At 36.5% G+C, this 21,102-nt stretch overlaps 1 protein-coding gene across 2 annotated transcripts in view; it reads right to left on the reverse strand.

Annotated features, from left to right (window-relative positions):
• Nucleotides 1-21,102, reverse strand: part of LOC102802556 (amine oxidase [flavin-containing] B-like) — a 228,037-nt gene that overhangs the window by 200,179 nt on the left and 6,756 nt on the right. For both annotated transcript variants that reach the window (XM_085498623.1, XM_085498622.1), the window contains exons 2-4: nt 16,681-16,775; nt 15,669-15,809; nt 3,753-3,854 (exon numbers count right to left, since the gene is read on the reverse strand). In XM_085498623.1, coding sequence (XP_085354749.1) covers nt 3,753-3,854; nt 15,669-15,809; nt 16,681-16,775 — 338 coding nt within the window. The remainder of the gene's footprint in view (nt 1-3,752; nt 3,855-15,668; nt 15,810-16,680; nt 16,776-21,102) is intronic.

The raw sequence follows: 21,102 nt of genomic DNA on the forward strand, positions 1-21,102 counted from the left end.
TTTTCATAAGTGTCTTCCTCCAAAAAAAAGTTAATGATGTTCTGTACAATAATAGATTATGCCATGGTTACTGCTCCCGCAATTTTTTTCCATATCACACCCATGGAAGTTATTATTGTTGTTGCCATGGCAATTACAAATGTTATTATATAGTTGAAAATTTCATAGATGTCCACTCATGGTACCCACACATACCAAGCTCTAAGCATTTGAGATAGAAGTCTTCAGGGACAGCCCTCAAATTTGTCACTTTTTCTCTAGGGACCATTGGTAAACAAGTGAAAATTGTTGGTAGATATATCTATTTTTACATAAATGAAATTTTTTTGGTTTGCAGTAATTTATGATTAGGTATTCATGAAAAGTTATCATATCAGTTGGGTTTCGTGGGGAGTAGGCCTTTGCCGCAGTAACTGGTCCTTTCAGCGTTGTTGAAAATTAATGTTTTATGTTTCTTTAATAACTGCCACTATTCTGGGAATACCATCCTTAGACGCTATTAATTTGCCCTTATGATTTGTGCAGTTGCTCTGGCAGGAGTTCCAAAATAAGACCTATGCTCTGATAATGCTCCTAGTTTCAAAGACCAATAAACATTATCATTATGTTCTTATTTCAAAACAGAGCCGGTTAGGGTGATTTGTGGTTTCTGTGTATGTGTGATTTGTGGTTTCTGTGTATGTGTGATTTGTGGTTCCTGTGTATGTGTGATTTGTGGTTTCTGTGTATGTGTGATTTGTGGATTCTGTGTATGTGTGATTTTTGGTTCCTGTGTATGTGTGATTTGTGATTTCTGTGTATGTGTGATTTATGGTTCCTGTGTATGTGTGATTTGTGGTTTTTGTGTATGTGTGATTTGTGGTTTCTGTATGTGTGATTTGTGGTTCCTGTGTATGTGTGATTTTTGGTTTCTATGTATGTGTGATTTGTGGTTCCTGTGTATGTGTGATTTGTGGTTTCTGTGTATGTGTGATTTGTGGTTTCTGTGTATGTGTGATTTGTGGTTTTTGTGTATGTGTGATTTGTGGTTTCTGTGTATGTGTGATTTGTGGTTCCTGTGTATGTGTGATTTGTGGTTTCTGTGTATGTGTGATTTGTGGTTTCTGTGTATGTGTGATTTGTGGTTTCTGTGTGATTTGTGGTTTCTGTGTATGTGTGATTTGTGGTTTCTGTGTGATTTGTGGTTTCTGTGTGATTTGTGGTTTCTGTGTGATTTGTGGTTTCTGTGTATGTGTGATTTGTGGTTTCTGTGTATGTGTGATTTGTGGTTTTTGTGTATGTGTGATTTGTGGTTTCTGTGTATGTGTGATTTGTGGTTCCTGTGTATGTGTGATTTGTGGTTCCTGTGTATGTGTGATTTGTGGTTTCTGTGTATGTGTGATTTGTGGTTTCTGTGTATGTGTGATTTTTGGTTTCTGTGTATGTGTGATTTTTGGTTTCTGTGTATGTGTTTTTTGTGGTTTCTGTGTATGTGTGATTTGTGGTTTCTGTGTATGTGTGATTTGTGGTTTCTGTGTATGTGTGATTTGTGGTTCCTGTGTATGTGTGATTTGTGGTTCCTGTGTATGTGTGATTTGTGGTTTTTGTGTATGTGTGATTTTTGGTTTCTATGTATGTGTGATTTGTGGTTCCTGTGTATGTGTGATTTGTGGTTTCTGTGTATGTGTGATTTGTGGTTTCTGTGTATGTGTGATTTGTGGTTTCTATGTATGTGTGATTTGTGGTTCCTGTGTATGTGTGATTTGTGGTTCCTGTGTATGTGTGATTTGTGGTTTCTGTGTATGTGTGATTTGTGGTTCCTGTGTATGTGTGATTTGTGGATTCTGTGTATGTGTGATTTTTGGTTCCTGTGTATGTGTGATTTGTGGTTCCTGTGTATGTGTGATTTTTGGTTTCTGTATGTGTGATTTGTGGTTTCTGTGTATGTGTGATTTGTGGTTCCTGTGTATGTGTGATTTGTGGTTCCTGTGTATGTGTGATTTGTGGTTTCTGTGTATGTGTGATTTGTGGTTCCTGTGTATGTGTGATTTGTGGATTCTGTGTATGTGTGATTTTTGGTTCCTGTGTATGTGTGATTTGTGGTTCCTGTGTATGTGTGATTTTTGGTTTCTGTATGTGTGATTTGTGGTTCCTGTGTATGTGTGATTTGTGGTTTCTGTGTATGTGTGATTTGTGGTTCCTGTGTATGTGTGATTTGTGGATTCTGTGTATGTGTGATTTTTGGTTCCTGTGTATGTGTGATTTGTGGTTCCTGTGTATGTGTGATTTTTGGTTTCTGTATGTGTGATTTGTGGTTTCTGTGTATGTGTGATTTGTGGTTTTTGTGTATGTGTGATTTTTGGTTTCTGTGTATGTGTTTTTTGTGGTTTCTGTGTATGTGTGATTTGTGGTTTCTGTGTATGTGTGATTTGTGGTTTCTGTGTATGTGTGATTTGTGGTTTCTGTGTATGTTTGATTTTTGGTTTCTGTGTATGTGCGATTTTTGGTTTCTGTGTATGTGTGATTTGTGGTTTCTGTGTGATTTGTGGTTTCTGTGTATGTGTGATTTTTGGTTTCTGTGTATGTGTGATTTGTGGTTTTTGTGTATGTGTGATTTGTGGTTTCTGTGTATGTGTGATTTGTGGTTCCTGCGTATGTGTGATTTGTGGTTCCTGTGTATGTGTGATTTGTGGTTTCTGTGTATGTGTGATTTTTGGTTTCTATGTATGTGTGATTTGTGGTTCCTGTGTATGTGTGATTTTTGGTTTCTGTGTATGTGTGATTTGTGGTTCCTGTGTATGTGTGATTTTTGGTTTCTGTGTATGTGTGATTTGTGGTTTCTGTGTATGTGTGATTTGTGGTTTCTGTGTATGTGTTTTTTGTGGTTTCTGTGTATGTGTGATTTGTGGTTTCTGTGTACGTGTGATTTGTGGTTTCTGTGTATGTTTGATTTTTGGTTTCTGTGTATGTGTGATTTGTGGTTTCTGTGTATGTGTGATTTGTGGTTTCTGTGTATGTTTGATTTTTGGTTTCTGTGTATGTGTGATTTGTGGTTTCTGTATGTGTGATTTGTGGATTCTGTGTGATTTGTGGTTTCTGTGTGATTTGTGGTTTCTGTGTATGTGTGATTTGTGGTTTCTGTGTGATTTGTGGTTTCTGTGTATGTGTGATTTTTGGTTTCTGTGTATGTGTGATTTGTGGTTCCTGTGTATGTGTGATTTGTGGTTTCTGTGTATGTGTGATTTGTGGTTTCTGTGTATGTGTGATTTGTGGTTTCTGTGTATGTGTGATTTGTGGTTTCTGTGTATGTGTGATTTGTGGTTTCTGTGTATGTGTGATTTGTGGTTTCTGTGTATGTGTGATTTGTGGTTTTTGTGTATGTGTGATTTGTGGTTTCTGTGTATGTGTGATTTGTGGTTCCTGTGTATGTGTGATTTGTGGTTTCTGTGTATGTGTGATTTGTGGTTTCTGTGTATGTGTGATTTGTGGTTTCTGTGTATGTGTGATTTGTGGTTCCTGTGTATGTGTGATTTGTGGTTCCTGTGTATGTGTGATTTGTGGTTCCTGTGTATGTGTGACCCTTTTGATGTTTAGCCTAAGGCAGGATATGAACTCGAGTCTACCGGTCATGAGTCTGATGCAAGCTACTTTGATTTCAATTCAACTACATGTATTTTTTGTGTAATTGCCGAGAATAAAAAAAAACAGTCAGCAAAATTGTAAAAACAAAAGTTTAAATTTAAAAAAAAATGAAAGAAATAGCATAATTTTACCTGGGATGACAGTAGTTTCAATGTCCTAAAGAAATTGTTCAAATCCATTTTGATAAAAGGATTCCATATTGGAAACGTTGATTTATATGCTGTTGTTCTGCCCTGAATAACGACACAAAATAAAGTTTAATGACAAAATAAACGAAGAAATTACAAATGTATAATATATTTGCTCTAATAGTAGTGCAGTGGTAGAGCTACAAATGTAGGTGTTTCTATGGTAACATAAGTCATATTTTTATAATTTAGTATAAACAATGAATATAGTTTTCCATCAGAGTGATCATCAAATGTATATCAAACAATCAGTTAAAAAAAATGTCAAGGGTAAATTCCTGGAAACACATTTTAATTCTTTGATTCCTAGTGCAAAAATGGTTTTAATTCAATCAGATTCAATCTGAGTTGTATGTAGATATAGGCTCTATTTTATTCTATATATACTTTTTTATTGTTATTTTTGTTACATGCAATGTGTTTTTTTGTACTTGCTGTTCTTATCAATACAATAAATATAAAAAAATGGCAACTATTATAGCAGTTGGCAATCAAAGATTGAAAATAAAAAAGACTAACTCTGATAATGTCATGGATCCAAGGCTATTTAAATCGGTCCTACTATTTAACGCCCGGACACGCGAGGGAGTGTCCGGGCACGCGCGGAGGCGAACAGGGGGGAATACCTAACGCGCGGGGCAGCGGCAGCAATCCTTGTACTGTACAATATTCGTTTATGCTCAAAATTTGAACCGGAGTGGCGAATTCGAGCAGCTAACCACACTTTTTATGATCGACGCCCGGGCATTCCGGCGAGTCGAGTCCGCCATGTTGTTTACTAATTTTGGTTAGCGTTTAACAATAGGACAATACCATTCGATCCATGGGGGTGACGGTACGGTAAATATCGTGAACGGTACAGAGTTCGGTAAATCTTGTGTACGGTACAGAGGGGATATGTTCGTCCAATGTTTTTATACTTTGTAATGTAATTCAAACAAATAAATAAAAAACGTATATTCGTAGCCATGGACAAGACTTAAAATGTAATCAACCGTTTTATTCATCCATGATGTGTACAAAGATCGTATATTTTGTAAGTGTATAAAGCATTTTCCACATTAAGCTTTCAATATAGATTCTTAAACACAAAATATCAAATATATCTTTAAGTGTAAAAATCGATTTTTTTATTGTAAATGGTAACTTCCTGTAAAAACTTAAGATGCCTTTTTTATTTCCTGTACCAGTCACCCACCCCCTGTCCCCACTCTTACAGCATGCGGTAAATTTCTTAATGTACACGCAGTTTACGGTAAACCTGGTTTATACCTCTTGTCGAAAACACAGAGTTTGGTTAATCTCGTGCACAGTATAGCGTACGGAATATGTTACGTTTCGTCCACATATTTCAAAGTGTTGACGCCGCGACACATATTCAGCTGTGATTGACACTCTATTGCACAACTACAACAGAGAGGGGAACATACACTGTCCCTAATTCAGTTCAACCACGGTCACTATTTTTTAGTAACCGTGGTTCAACCCAAGCAAGGCACGTTTTTTTTTCAAATAAACATGACATACCAAATATGATGAACTTGTGTAATTCAGAAAAAAAAGGTTGTCATTTGTTCCGGCTTGGAGCCTGATGGTAAGGGAAAATATTTACATAACCAGGGCGAGTTGCGTCGAGAGACAAAGCATTTTTTTTTTTAAATCAGTGTATGACGTTGCTTTTAGTTTGAACAATTTAACTTGCCGACATGATAACATCTTCTTTTCAGAACTATTACAGAGTTATGACATTGTCTTCGGTGTGGACGATTGAACTTGCCGACATGTTAATGTTTTTTTTTTTCAGAACTATTACAGAGTTATGCCATTGTCTTAGGTGTGAACGATTGAACTTGCCGACGTGTTAATGTATTTTTTTCAAAGCTATTAGTGTTATGCCATTGTATTCAGTGTGGACCATTGAACATACCGACGTGATAATGCCGTTCTTTGGAACTAATGGGAGGCATGCGCAATTGTACTTCCCCGTTAATATTTTAACTTGGAGTTCTGATACTGCATTATAGCGACAACGAAAAACACGTTTATCATAGCATTGTCAATTTCGAATAATTTTGAATACAAATATTTTCCACTAGGGCGGGGTGTCTGTCTATTTACTATACATGTTTTAATTTTCGTTTTAGTTGACTTGTACTTATTTTTAATAAAAATATTTTCTAAAAGGGCGGTTTGTTTACTATACATGGTTTTACAGTGGGCGCAAACAAAGCGAGACTTTCTTAGCGGCACTGTTTTGAAAACGATTTGCTACATTTTGCGACAATCTCACTTTTTCTTGCAACACTCGATTATCGACAAATTATGTTTGGTCTCGATACGTATTATGGCTGAGTGGTTGTCTGTTTTCACATTGTAACATTATAACATTATATAGACGACCCCACCACAGCCCGGCGTACCTCCATAGACTGTACGCAGGACTACCTAGATCCATGATACGATACAATATAGAAATGAGAAACATGTTTTTTTCACATGAGGTAAATAATTTCCGCGTAACTACGGGAGTCTCGCCACACTTGCACAAACTTTTCCTGTCCTTGTCCTTCGACAATGTCGGCACATTCGTAGGACTGTCACCCCCATGGATCGAATGGTATTGTCCTATTGTTAAACGCTAACCAAAATTAGTAAACAACATGGCGGACTCGACTCGCCGGAATGCCCGGGCGTCGATCATAAAAAGTGTGGATAGCTGCTCGAATACGCCACTCCGGTTCAAATTTTGAGCATAAACGAATATTATACAGTACAAGGATTGCTGCCGCTGCCCCGCGCGTTAGGTATTCCCCCCTGTTCGCCTCCGCGCGTGCCCGGACACTCCCTCGCGTGTCCGGGCGTTAAATAGTAGGACCCATTTAAATTAAAAGGTTATACAGAAATAGATGGCATAGTTGGCTGCGACATAAAACAAAATTAATTAACAATCCATGATTAATGAGAGTTTATATTAGACAAAATGATAAAAATAACAAGAATTAATTGAAGTAGATAATGATTAAATATAAACCTACAACAGCTCAAGCAGCCAAGTTTCAGATTCGTCTTTCTCTTTAGTGATACGTTATGGACATTAAACAATACATAATAAAACAATAGTCTTGGGAGAGATATAACCATGCTAATCAGGAAATTTATCAAAACAATTTGGGCCTCTAGGAAAGAATTCAGAGAACGTGGTCTAATAGCTTTGTTCAAGTATAAATGACCGGTTGGCTTTTTTCTTGTTTCAAAGGCGAACAAATATTATTATAACAACTGTCATCGTAATGCCATAAGTTACAGCATGCCGTAATTTCACAGGGTATTTTCATCCTACCATATTAGCAAATGTGAATTCCGAATATGGAACTAATAACAAATATTATTATTATAACAGCAACAACATCACTTGGTTGTGTATCGTCTTTTGTTGCTTAGTACACGTACATCTCTATGCAAACTCACTCTCTATATACAACAAAGTACTATGTACTACGAGTGGTGAATAGAATTAATTATGTACCTGAGAGTAGTAATCTGTGTTCTATGGGTGGTGAATAGAATTAATTATGTACCTGAGAGTAGTAATCTGTGTTCTATGGGTGGTGGATAGAATTAATTATGTACCTGGGAGTAGTAATCTGTGTTCTATGGGTGATGGATAGAATTAATTATGTACCTGGGAGTAGTAATCTGTGTTCTATGGGTGGTGAATAGAATTAATTATGTACCTGAGAGTAGTAATCTGTGTTCTATGGGTGGTGGAAAGAATTAATTATGTACCTGAGAGTAGTAATCTGTGTTCTATGGGTGGTGGATAGAGTTAATTATGTACCTGAGAGTAGTAATCTGTGTTCTATGGGTGGTGGAAAGAATTAATTATGTACCTGAGAGTAGTAATCTATGTTCTATGGGTGGTGAATAGAATTAATTATGTACCTGAGAGTAGTAATCTGTGTTCTATGGGTGGTGGATAGAATTAATTATGTACCTGAGAGTAGTAATCTGTGTTCTATGGGTGGTGGAAAGAATTAATTATGTACCTGAGAGTAGTAATCTGTGTCCTATGGGTGGTGAATAGAATTAATTATGTACCTGGGAGTAGTAATCTGTGTCCTATGGGTGGTGCATAGAATTAATTATGTACCTGAGAGGAGTAATCTGTGTTCTATGGGTGGTGAATAGAATTAATTATGTACCTGAGAGTAGTAATCTGTGTTCTATGGGTGGTGGATAGAGTTAATTATGTACCTGAGAGTAGTAATCTATGTTCTATGGGTGGTGAATAGAATTAATTATGTACCTGGGAGTAGTAATCTGTGTCCTATGGGTGGTGAATAGAATTAATTATGTACCTGGGAGTAGTAATCTGTGTCCTATGGGTGGTGCATAGAATTAATTATGTACCTGAGAGTAGTAATCTGTGTTCTATGGGTGGTGGATAGAATTAATTATGTACCTGAGAGTAGTAATCTGTGTCCTATGGGTGGTGGATAGAGTTAATTATGTACCTGTGAGTAGTAATCTGTGTTCTATGGGTGGTGAATAGAATTAATTATGTACCTGAGAGTAGTAATCTGTGTTCTATGGGTGGTGAATAGAGTTAATTATGTACCTGAGAGTAGTAATCTGTGTTCTATGGGTGGTGGATAGAATTAATTATGTACCTGAGAGTAGTAATCTGTGTTCTATGGGTGGTGCATAGAATTAATTATGTACCTGAGAGTAGTAATCTGTGTTCTATGGGTGGTGAATAGAGTTAATTATGTACCTGAGAGTAGTAATCTGTGTTCTATGGGTGGTGAATAGAATTAATTATGTACCTGAGAGTAGTAATCTGTGTTCTATGGGTGGTGAATAGAATTAATTATGTACCTGAGAGTAGTAATCTGTGTTCTATGGGTGGTGCATAGAATTAATTATGTACCTGAGAGTAGTAATCTGTGTTCTATGGGTGGTGAATAGAGTTAATTATGTACCTGAGAGTAGTAATCTGTGTTCTATGGGTGGTGGATAGAGTTAATTATGTACCTGAGAGTAGTAATCTGTGTTCTATGGGTGGTGGATAGAGTTAATTATGTACCTGAGAGTAGTAATCTGTGTTCTATGGGTGGTGAATAGAATTAATTATGTACCTGAGAGTAGTAATCTGTGTTCTATGGGTGGTGGATAGAGTTAATTATGTACCTGAGAGTAGTAATCTGTGTTCTATGGGTGGTGGAAAGAATTAATTATGTACCTGAGAGTAGAAATCTGTGTTCTATGGGTGGTGGATAGAATTAATTATGTACCTGAGAGTAGTAATCTGTGTTCTATGGGTGGTGGAAAGAATTAATTATGTACCTGAGAGTAGTAATCTGTGTTCTATGGGTGGTGGATAGAATTAATTATGTACCTGAGAGTAGTAATCTGTGTCCTATGGGTGGTGGATAGAATTAATTATGTACCTGAGAGTAGTAATCTGTGTTCTATGGCTGGTGGATAGAATTAATTATGTACCTGAGAGTAGTAATCTGTGTTCTATGGGTGGTGCATAGAGTTAATTATGTACCTGAGAGTAGTCATCTGTGTTCTATGGGTGGTGAATAGAATTAATTATGTACCTGGGAGTAGTAATCTGTGTCCTATGGGTGGTGCATAGAATTAATTATGTACCTGAGAGTAGTAATCTGTGTTCTATGGGTGGTGGATAGAGTTAATTATGTACCTGAGAGTAGTAATCTGTGTTCTATGGGTGGTGAATAGAATTAATTATGTACCTGAGAGTAGTAATCTGTGTTCTATGGGTGGTGAATAGAATTAATTATGTACCTGAGAGTAGTAATCTGTGTTCTATGGGTGGTGGAAAGAATTAATTATGTACCTGAGAGTAGTAATCTGTGTCCTATGGGTGGTGCATAGAATTAATTATGTACCTGAGAGTAGTAATCTGTGTTCTATGGGTGATGGATAGAATTAATTATGTACCTGAGAGTAGTAATCTGTGTTCTATGGGTGGTGGAAAGAATTAAGTATGTACCTGAGAGTAGTAATCTGTGTCCTATGGGTGGTGGAAAGAATTAATTATGTACCTGAGAGTAGTAATCTGTGTCCTATGGGTGGTGCATAGAATTAATTATGTACCTGAGAGTAGTAATCTGTGTTCTATGGGTGATGGATAGAATTAATTATGTACCTGAGAGTAGTAATCTGTGTTCTATGGGTGGTGGATAGAATTAATTATGTACCTGAGAGTAGTAATCTGTGTTCTATGGGTGGTGGATAGAATTAATTATGTACCTGAGAGTAGTAATCTGTGTTCTATGGGTGGTGGATAGAATTAATTATGTACCTAAGAGTAGTAATCTGTGTTCTATGGGTGATGGATAGAATTAATTATGTACCTGGGAGTAGTAATCTGTGTTCTATGGGTGGTAGATAGAATTAATTATGTACCTGAGAGTAGTAATCTGTGTTCTATGGGTGGTGGATAGAATTAATTATGTACCCGAGAGTAGTAATCTGTGTTCTATGGGTGGTGAATAGAGTTAATTATGTACCTGAGAGTAGTAATCTGTGTTCTATGGGTGGTGCATAGAATTAATTATGTACCCGAGAGTAGTAATCTGTGTCCTATGGGTGGTGAATAGAATTAATTATGTACCTGAGAGTAGTAATCTGTGTTCTATGGGTGGTGGAAAGAATTAATTATGTACCCGAGAGTAGTAATCTGTGTTCTATGGGTGGTGAATAGAGTTAATTATGTACCCGAGAGTAGTAATCTGTGTTCTATGGGTGGTGAATAGAGTTAATTATGTACCCGAGAGTAGTAATCTGTGTTCTATGGGTGGTGGATAGAGTTAATTATGTACCTGAGAGTAGTAATCTGTGTTCTATGGGTGGTGGAAAGAATTAATTATGTACCTGAGAGTAGTAATCTATGTTCTATGGGTGGTGAATAGAATTAATTATGTACCTGGGAGTAGTAATCTGTGTCCTATGGGTGGTGCATAGAATTAATTATGTACCTGAGAGTAGTAATCTGTGTTCTATGGGTGGTGGATAGAATTAATTATGTACCTGAGAGTAGTAATCTGTGTCCTATGGGTGGTGGATAGAGTTAATTATGTACCTGTGAGTAGTAATCTGTGTTCTATGGGTGGTGAATAGAATTAATTATGTACCTGAGAGTAGTAATCTGTGTTCTATGGGTGGTGAATAGAGTTAATTATGTACCTGAGAGTAGTAATCTGTGTTCTATGGGTGGTGGATAGAATTAATTATGTACCTGAGAGTAGTAATCTGTGTTCTATGGGTGGTGCATAGAATTAATTATGTACCTGAGAGTAGTAATCTGTGTTCTATGGGTGGTGAATAGAGTTAATTATGTACCTGAGAGTAGTAATCTGTGTTCTATGGGTGGTGAATAGAATTAATTATGTACCTGAGAGTAGTAATCTGTGTTCTATGGGTGGTGAATAGAATTAATTATGTACCTGAGAGTAGTAATCTGTGTTCTATGGGTGGTGCATAGAATTAATTATGTACCTGAGAGTAGTAATCTGTGTTCTATGGGTGGTGAATAGAGTTAATTATGTACCTGAGAGTAGTAATCTGTGTTCTATGGGTGGTGGATAGAGTTAATTATGTACCTGAGAGTAGTAATCTGTGTTCTATGGGTGGTGGATAGAGTTAATTATGTACCTGAGAGTAGTAATCTGTGTTCTATGGGTGGTGAATAGAATTAATTATGTACCTGAGAGTAGTAATCTGTGTTCTATGGGTGGTGGATAGAGTTAATTATGTACCTGAGAGTAGTAATCTGTGTTCTATGGGTGGTGGAAAGAATTAATTATGTACCTGAGAGTAGAAATCTGTGTTCTATGGGTGGTGGATAGAATTAATTATGTACCTGAGAGTAGTAATCTGTGTTCTATGGGTGGTGGAAAGAATTAATTATGTACCTGAGAGTAGTAATCTGTGTTCTATGGGTGGTGGATAGAATTAATTATGTACCTGAGAGTAGTAATCTGTGTCCTATGGGTGGTGGATAGAATTAATTATGTACCTGAGAGTAGTAATCTGTGTTCTATGGCTGGTGGATAGAATTAATTATGTACCTGAGAGTAGTAATCTGTGTTCTATGGGTGGTGCATAGAGTTAATTATGTACCTGAGAGTAGTCATCTGTGTTCTATGGGTGGTGAATAGAATTAATTATGTACCTGGGAGTAGTAATCTGTGTCCTATGGGTGGTGCATAGAATTAATTATGTACCTGAGAGTAGTAATCTGTGTTCTATGGGTGGTGGATAGAGTTAATTATGTACCTGAGAGTAGTAATCTGTGTTCTATGGGTGGTGAATAGAATTAATTATGTACCTGAGAGTAGTAATCTGTGTTCTATGGGTGGTGAATAGAATTAATTATGTACCTGAGAGTAGTAATCTGTGTTCTATGGGTGGTGGAAAGAATTAATTATGTACCTGAGAGTAGTAATCTGTGTCCTATGGGTGGTGCATAGAATTAATTATGTACCTGAGAGTAGTAATCTGTGTTCTATGGGTGATGGATAGAATTAATTATGTACCTGAGAGTAGTAATCTGTGTTCTATGGGTGGTGGAAAGAATTAAGTATGTACCTGAGAGTAGTAATCTGTGTCCTATGGGTGGTGGAAAGAATTAATTATGTACCTGAGAGTAGTAATCTGTGTCCTATGGGTGGTGCATAGAATTAATTATGTACCTGAGAGTAGTAATCTGTGTTCTATGGGTGATGGATAGAATTAATTATGTACCTGAGAGTAGTAATCTGTGTTCTATGGGTGGTGGATAGAATTAATTATGTACCTGAGAGTAGTAATCTGTGTTCTATGGGTGGTGGATAGAATTAATTATGTACCTGAGAGTAGTAATCTGTGTTCTATGGGTGGTGGATAGAATTAATTATGTACCTAAGAGTAGTAATCTGTGTTCTATGGGTGATGGATAGAATTAATTATGTACCTGGGAGTAGTAATCTGTGTTCTATGGGTGGTAGATAGAATTAATTATGTACCTGAGAGTAGTAATCTGTGTTCTATGGGTGGTGGATAGAATTAATTATGTACCCGAGAGTAGTAATCTGTGTTCTATGGGTGGTGAATAGAGTTAATTATGTACCTGAGAGTAGTAATCTGTGTTCTATGGGTGGTGCATAGAATTAATTATGTACCCGAGAGTAGTAATCTGTGTCCTATGGGTGGTGAATAGAATTAATTATGTACCTGAGAGTAGTAATCTGTGTTCTATGGGTGGTGGAAAGAATTAATTATGTACCCGAGAGTAGTAATCTGTGTTCTATGGGTGGTGAATAGAGTTAATTATGTACCCGAGAGTAGTAATCTGTGTTCTATGGGTGGTGAATAGAGTTAATTATGTACCCGAGAGTAGTAATCTGTGTTCTATGGGTGGTGGATAGAGTTAATTATGTACCTGAGAGTAGTAATCTGTGTTCTATGGGTGGTGAATAGAATTAATTATGTACCTGAGAGTAGTAATCTGTGTTCTACATGTATGGGTGGTGAATAGAGTTAATTATGTACCTGAGAGTAGTAATCTGTGTTCTATGGGTGGTGAATAGAATTAATTATGTACCTGAGAGTAGTAATATGTGTTCTATGGGTGGTGAATAGAGTTAATTATGTACCTGAGAGTAGTAATCTGTGTTCTATGGGTGGTGAATAGAATTAATTATGTACCTGAGAGTAGTAATCTGTGTTCTATGGGTGGTGAATAGAGTTAATTATGTACCTGAGAGTAGTAATCTGTGTTCTATGGGTGGTGAATAGAATTAATTATGTACCTGGGAGTAGTAATCTGTGTTCTATGGGTGGTGAATAGAATTAATTATGTACCTGAGAGTAGTAATCTGTGTTCTATGGGTGGTGAATAGAATTAATTATGTACCCGAGAGTAGTAATCTGTGTCCTATGGGTGGTGAATAGAATTAATTATGTACCTGAGAGTAGTAATCTGTGTTCTATGGGTGGTGAATAGAATTAATTATGTACCCGAGAGTAGTAATCTGTGTTCTATGGGTGGTGGATAGAGTTAATTATGTACCTGAGAGTAGTAATCTGTGTTCTATGGGTGGTGAATAGAATTAATTATGTACCTGGGAGGAGTAATCTGTGTTCTGTGGGTGATGGATAGAATTAATTATGTACCTGCATGGGAGTAGTAATCTGTGTTCTATGGGTGGTGAATAGAATTAATTATGTACCTGAGAGTAGTAATCTGTGTCCTATGGGTGGTGCATAGAATTAATTATGTACCTGAGAGTAGTAATCTGTGTTCTATGGGTGATGGATAGAATTAATTATGTACCTGAGAGTAGTAATCTGTGTTCTATGGGTGGTGGATAGAATTAATTATGTACCTGAGAGTAGTAATCTGTGTTCTATGGGTGGTGGATAGAATTAATTATGTACCTGAGAGTAGTAATCTGTGTTCTATGGGTGGTGGATAGAATTAATTATGTACCTAAGAGTAGTAATCTGTGTTCTATGGGTGATGGATAGAATTAATTATGTACCTGGGAGTAGTAATCTGTGTTCTATGGGTGGTAGATAGAATTAATTATGTACCTGAGAGTAGTAATCTGTGTTCTATGGGTGGTGGATAGAATTAATTATGTACCCGAGAGTAGTAATCTGTGTTCTATGGGTGGTGAATAGAGTTAATTATGTACCTGAGAGTAGTAATCTGTGTTCTATGGGTGGTGCATAGAATTAATTATGTACCCGAGAGTAGTAATCTGTGTCCTATGGGTGGTGAATAGAATTAATTATGTACCTGAGAGTAGTAATCTGTGTTCTATGGGTGGTGGAAAGAATTAATTATGTACCCGAGAGTAGTAATCTGTGTTCTATGGGTGGTGAATAGAGTTAATTATGTACCCGAGAGTAGTAATCTGTGTTCTATGGGTGGTGAATAGAGTTAATTATGTACCCGAGAGTAGTAATCTGTGTTCTATGGGTGGTGGATAGAGTTAATTATGTACCTGAGAGTAGTAATCTGTGTTCTATGGGTGGTGAATAGAATTAATTATGTACCTGAGAGTAGTAATCTGTGTTCTACATGTATGGGTGGTGAATAGAGTTAATTATGTACCTGAGAGTAGTAATCTGTGTTCTATGGGTGGTGAATAGAATTAATTATGTACCTGAGAGTAGTAATATGTGTTCTATGGGTGGTGAATAGAGTTAATTATGTACCTGAGAGTAGTAATCTGTGTTCTATGGGTGGTGAATAGAATTAATTATGTACCTGAGAGTAGTAATCTGTGTTCTATGGGTGGTGAATAGAGTTAATTATGTACCTGAGAGTAGTAATCTGTGTTCTATGGGTGGTGAATAGAATTAATTATGTACCTGGGAGTAGTAATCTGTGTTCTATGGGTGGTGAATAGAATTAATTATGTACCTGAGAGTAGTAATCTGTGTTCTATGGGTGGTGAATAGAATTAATTATGTACCCGAGAGTAGTAATCTGTGTCCTATGGGTGGTGAATAGAATTAATTATGTACCTGAGAGTAGTAATCTGTGTTCTATGGGTGGTGAATAGAATTAATTATGTACCCGAGAGTAGTAATCTGTGTTCTATGGGTGGTGGATAGAGTTAATTATGTACCTGAGAGTAGTAATCTGTGTTCTATGGGTGGTGAATAGAATTAATTATGTACCTGGGAGGAGTAATCTGTGTTCTGTGGGTGATGGATAGAATTAATTATGTACCTGCATGGGAGTAGTAATCTGTGTTCTATGGGTGGTGAATAGAATTAATTATGTACCTGGAAGAAACAGTACTATAGGAAGAAGATATAATAATAACATACCTTGGAATAGTAGGCTAAGCTATGTTCAATGGGAGAAAGGTGAAATATATCAATTTGTAATTCTTCACATAATTCAAACACTTTCTCATCAAATGGACCCATAAACTGACCACCCAGGTCGCAATAGTCACCTGATGAACCCTGCAAAATGTTAGCATAGACAATAATAGACACTTCAAAGGACGTGCATGCATGCAAAAATGCAACAAGCAATTGATGCTCAATTGTTTCAATAATAAAATATATACCAGTATGAGCTGAACTTTTTGTTATATTTAACATATCTTTGAATTCAAATAATACTGAGCCCAAAATGCCCCTTGTGATATCATATAGACATATATATGGGTTATTATATTATGAAAGTTATACTATATGGATATGGAAACAGTTGTAAAATTAAATTTTGGTTAACAACAATTAATTTGAAGCTATCAATCAATTTATTTCCTAAAATATGTAAAAGAAAATGCACAATAAATTAAGAGAAGGTTTAAATGTCTTTCAAAAGCAGTGGGTTCACCCACCATGCATTCACATTTTATGTAAATAAACAACATTTGAATGACATACAAATATTTCACTAAGTGCAGTATAATTTCAGCCATATTGCATGCATGTTGTCATGGCAACCACTTCCCTTTTAATTGTACATTTTTAAATATGTAATTTGAGTAAATGTACATTAATCTCCTTTCAAGGGTGAATATGAATATTGTAAACTTTCCCTGCTAGCAATTTTATGGCATTCTTCAAGATAAAATGCTGACAATTTGTGTCATATGAGAAATTTTCACTGCTACAAAATTTCACAAACTCACGAAATTCATTAAAATTTGTCTTGATTAAAACGGTAAACACTTTTATTTCAGTGCACAAATTAAGACATGTTACAGCCAACTAAATTTAATTTGCTGGTTGTGTCAATATCAACAGTTGGAATTACATCGCAAGAAATTTTCTTTGCTGCAGAAAAAAGTGTACAAATAATTTAATATTCTATCAAACATACTTTATGAGTGAGCAGTCTTCCTCCAACTCTACTATCAGCTTCAAGTATGACAACATCTATGCCTTTTTCAATCAGGATTTTGGCTGCCATCATGCCTGTAGAAAGTCACAAAAGGTTTGGGCAGTGATGAATTGACACAAATTCTAACTGTTCAACATTTCACACTTAATTATATGAAGAAATAGTACTATTCCAATCAATTAAGAACACATTTCTTATATATCTATCTACAGTCATTTTCTGGGGAATCTTTTGAGCAGATCTTTATTTCGGAAGCCTTATTGATTTAGTTAATTTACGTTGGCATAATTTACCTGCCGAGTTGCCGCCAGTTGTGCAGTTGAGTTGAAAATTCTCAGTAATCTATATGTAATCTATTGACATGAGCTTAGATTTACCAGAACAGTAGATGCATGTAGTATACTCATATTGATCATCATAATAAAGAACTGGAAGGTTACATTGGTGTTTTGCATTGGGTTACTGGGGCAGCTACAGCCAAAACTCAACAGTCAACAATTTCTGAAACTATAGACATTGCTGTATACAAAAATGTAGCTCTCAGGTGTCACAGCCAATGAGAATAGTGGGATATCGAATAAGACTCAATCTGCATACCGAAGAAACTTTGCTTTAATTTGCAATTTTGGTTAATAATTTCAGTGTCAATTTTAGGATCTGTGTTATTAGCAGGTTTGACATCTGTACTTGGCTTACCCATGTGCTCTGTGCTTTCCTGTTTCGGTCATGATTTTTGTTTACCACACTCCCAACCAAATAGTGAGCGTTTCTGCCCTTTCAAATCGATTGTGAAATTAGTTCCATTAGTCAAATTTGATACAATTTAATAGTCTCTTTTCAGATATAGCTGATGAGGTCATCACACTGACAGACATTAGTCCACATGACAATGAAGTGCCACCAGAGGCACAAATGGGATTGGCTAGTATTCCCATTGAAAGCCAAACTGAGGAAGAGACAAGTCAACTGCAGAGGTCAGACAGAACAAGGAAACTTACAGAAAAAGGCAAAACAGTATAGAAGTGGAGTACTATCAAGAAAATTCTGGGAAAAACATTATGATTTAATAACTGCACAGAAACTTGTAACTGAGCCAACCATAGACGAAGAGAAATTGACAGCAGTCAAATTAGATATTGAAAACTGCTTAGAAATATTGCAAGCTGTGGTTGAAGAGCATTTTAGTGTCCTGCCCGGTGAAGAGAGTACAGTGTTGGAAAAAGCTCTTGACAAGATTTCTGACAGCTCCACACAGGCCATCAATTTAATAAAGTTCAAATGGTATTTAACAACAACAAAGATTTCATGCCAAGATTCCATATCAAGCAAGAGCAATCAGAAATTCTTTCCAAAACTTCAAACAGAAGTCGCAGCAGAGGTAGCTGCCTTGATAAGCATGTTGGTAGCCCAAATACCGGTACTCCTGAACAACAAACAAGAAATGATAGAAAAAATTGAGTTTGAAAATAAAGAAGCTTCAATTGGAAACATAAAGGAAAATGTCAATTTGAGACAGGAATTAGAAAAACAAAAACTAGCTGCCGAGTTAAAGGCAGAAGAAGCAAAATTGAAAGTGTATCGTGATGAAGAAGATGACTCTGATTCAATTAGCAGCACATCTCAACTGTCAAATAATGTGCCTGATCTTAAGCACTTGTTCACAACTGTAAAGAAGGAAACAGGACCTGAGAAATGCGCTCCTTTAACATCCTTCACCAACAAACATGAGCAATCACCATACACCAAGAATGTGAACAGAGACACTCAAGCTTACCTACCATCTTCAGGGTTGATGGCAGAAACACACACTGCATATTGCTCCCAAGCAGAATTGTTTGCCAGGACAATTGCTATGAGCCGTCTACCTATTCCTGAACCCCAAGTCATTACTGGAGATCAACTTCAATAACCAGATGGGATAATGTCATTTACTACTTTAATCAAAAGTAGAGGCATTCCACAGGTTGAGACAATCCAATATCTGAAATGTTATTTAGGTGCCAATTTGGAAACCCTTTGTCATTACAGAAGCCTTCAGATCAAAGTTTGACTTGTGGCAAAAAATCCAAACCAAGTACAGAGAGAGTGTGGATGTTCCCTTTTTTTTATAAGAAATATTGTAGTCTTTTGAAGCAAAACAATTTAATGTAATGGAACCAGATGGTACTCATACTTACAGGAAGTCGAATGGTTACTCTCGCTCAAAACCCTCAAGAAGGTCTTTAGCGACTACAGTTCAAGTGAGTTTCAAGATGGCGGAGTGGTAAGACGTGTCGTGTATGGTCTCCGCAATTTATTTTCTGAATTAACACTATTAGTCTAGCAAATGGTCTTTAATTGGAATTGCTACTTTTATAGTAACATTACCGTCAACTCACATACTTGGTAATATTGTGCTTTATGAAACCTAGGAAAGGGAAAAGACGTAGAATTGCATCGCCTACAAGCCCAACCAACGTGTTGAATATGACGTCAATGGAAACCGTGAGTACTGAGAAAGTGGATGTTTGTGGTCAAACGCAAGGTACAACCATGAACGATTTTCCCAAACTTAGCTCCCCAGAGTTGAAAATTTTAGCCGGCATTCTCACGAAGCAGAACTGTGATTTGGCTGAACAAATTTCAAAGGTTAAGAACGAGTTAACGGCGGAAATCGCAACTATAACAGGAAAGTTGGAAACTAATACCACCGACGTGGCTGATTTGAAAACAAAGGTTAATGACATTGATAAAGGTGTTGAACACCTGCATGCAGAGAATGAGTATTTACGTGCCTTATTACTCAAAGAGCGTTGTGAACGTACAGTAGCTCAGATACAATTAGTAAGATACAGTCGCAAAACAGATGTTATTTGTCGTGGGATACCCTGTGAAAGCGACGAAGATATAGAACAAAAAATTCACGTTCTTTTCAAGGAACGGTTAAAACTCCCCTCTGTCGAAAGGATGAATTTTAGTAGTACCCAGTACACACCGCTTATCTAAGTCTACCATGGACCGACCACGGCCCCCAGTTCTGGTACGATGTCTTACTATTAAGGACAGGGATGAAATTCTTGGTCGCGGGAGAATGTTGAAGGACTCTAATATCACTATTCATGAACATTTACCACCAGCGCTACAAAAAGCTTGAAATAAATTACTACTGGCATTCTACAATGCAAAAAAAGGACAGTTCGAAAGTTCAGATCAAAGTGCCACCAAGAGACACCTGCGCCCTGCTAATCGTCGATGGTAAAATAATCAAGAGAGTTGACTCTGCTGAGGATTGAGTCATATTATTTATAAATAATTCCGTAGTAATATTTACTTTGTTTTTAATGCTAGTTTATTACTGTTTATGGAGACCAACCCGAATATGATGATATTATTTGTTTCCGTCAATTTGTTGTGTTTCTTTATGTTACTTTCAATTGTGCAAAGTGATAATATGTTTATTTTGCTTTCTTCTATCAGTCGTTTATCTCTTGGTATTTTGTTGTACTTGTTGTTTTGTTACTTGTCTAGTAGTAAGATACATACGTGTAATACAATTCGCCCCATGCAATGCTCGTTCACAGTAGTTAAATATTTTCCCCATTACCAAATTTGGTATGGACCACTCATATTATATAAAACATGTATTAGAAATGAAACAATTAAAAGTCGGAATTGCATCTGATAATTGTAATGGTTTGGCTAATACCGACAAAAGATGGGGAATATTTACATAGTTGAAAGGGAAACCTCACAATATATTTTGTTTACAGGAGACTCACTCAGTGGCATGTAACGAACGTTATTGGAAATCAGATTGGGGGGGCCGAAATAATATTTAGTCATGGTGCAACCAATCAATGCGCGGTAGCTATTTGCTTGAAAAACAACTTTTCATATGTAATTAACAATATTAGACACGATACAGATGGTCAGTGGATTATGGCCGACATAGCAGTTGATTCACTTCGTTTTGTTTTGTTTTGTTGTGTTTATATGGACCTAATGTAGACAGTCCTGATTTTTTTTGATAGTGTTAACTCAAATCTTAGTGAATTTTGTGAACATACTTTAGAAGTAATTGTCTGTGGAGATTTTAATACCGTGTTTAATGAATCTATTGACAGAGCGGGTACTAATTTACATAATTATCACCCAAAATCACGAGATAGTACTAATAATTTAATGTTCACTTGGGATGCAATGGATGTTTGGCGATTACGCAACCAGACCTCTAGACGGTATTCCTGGCGAAGGGGGACAAGAGCTAGTCGAATTGATTATATTTTGATTCCTTTCTCCTTTGTAGCAAAGGTTACTATGGCAACTATAGGTGAACAGCTTCGTTCTGACCATTGTTTAATATTTGTCTGTATTGAAACTAGTATTTTGTAGCGTGGTAAAGGGTATTGGCACTTTAATACT

This window comes from Saccoglossus kowalevskii, chromosome 4 (genome assembly GCF_978046115.1).
Source record: "Saccoglossus kowalevskii chromosome 4, keSacKowa6.1, whole genome shotgun sequence".
NCBI lineage: Eukaryota > Metazoa > Hemichordata > Enteropneusta > Harrimaniidae > Saccoglossus > Saccoglossus kowalevskii.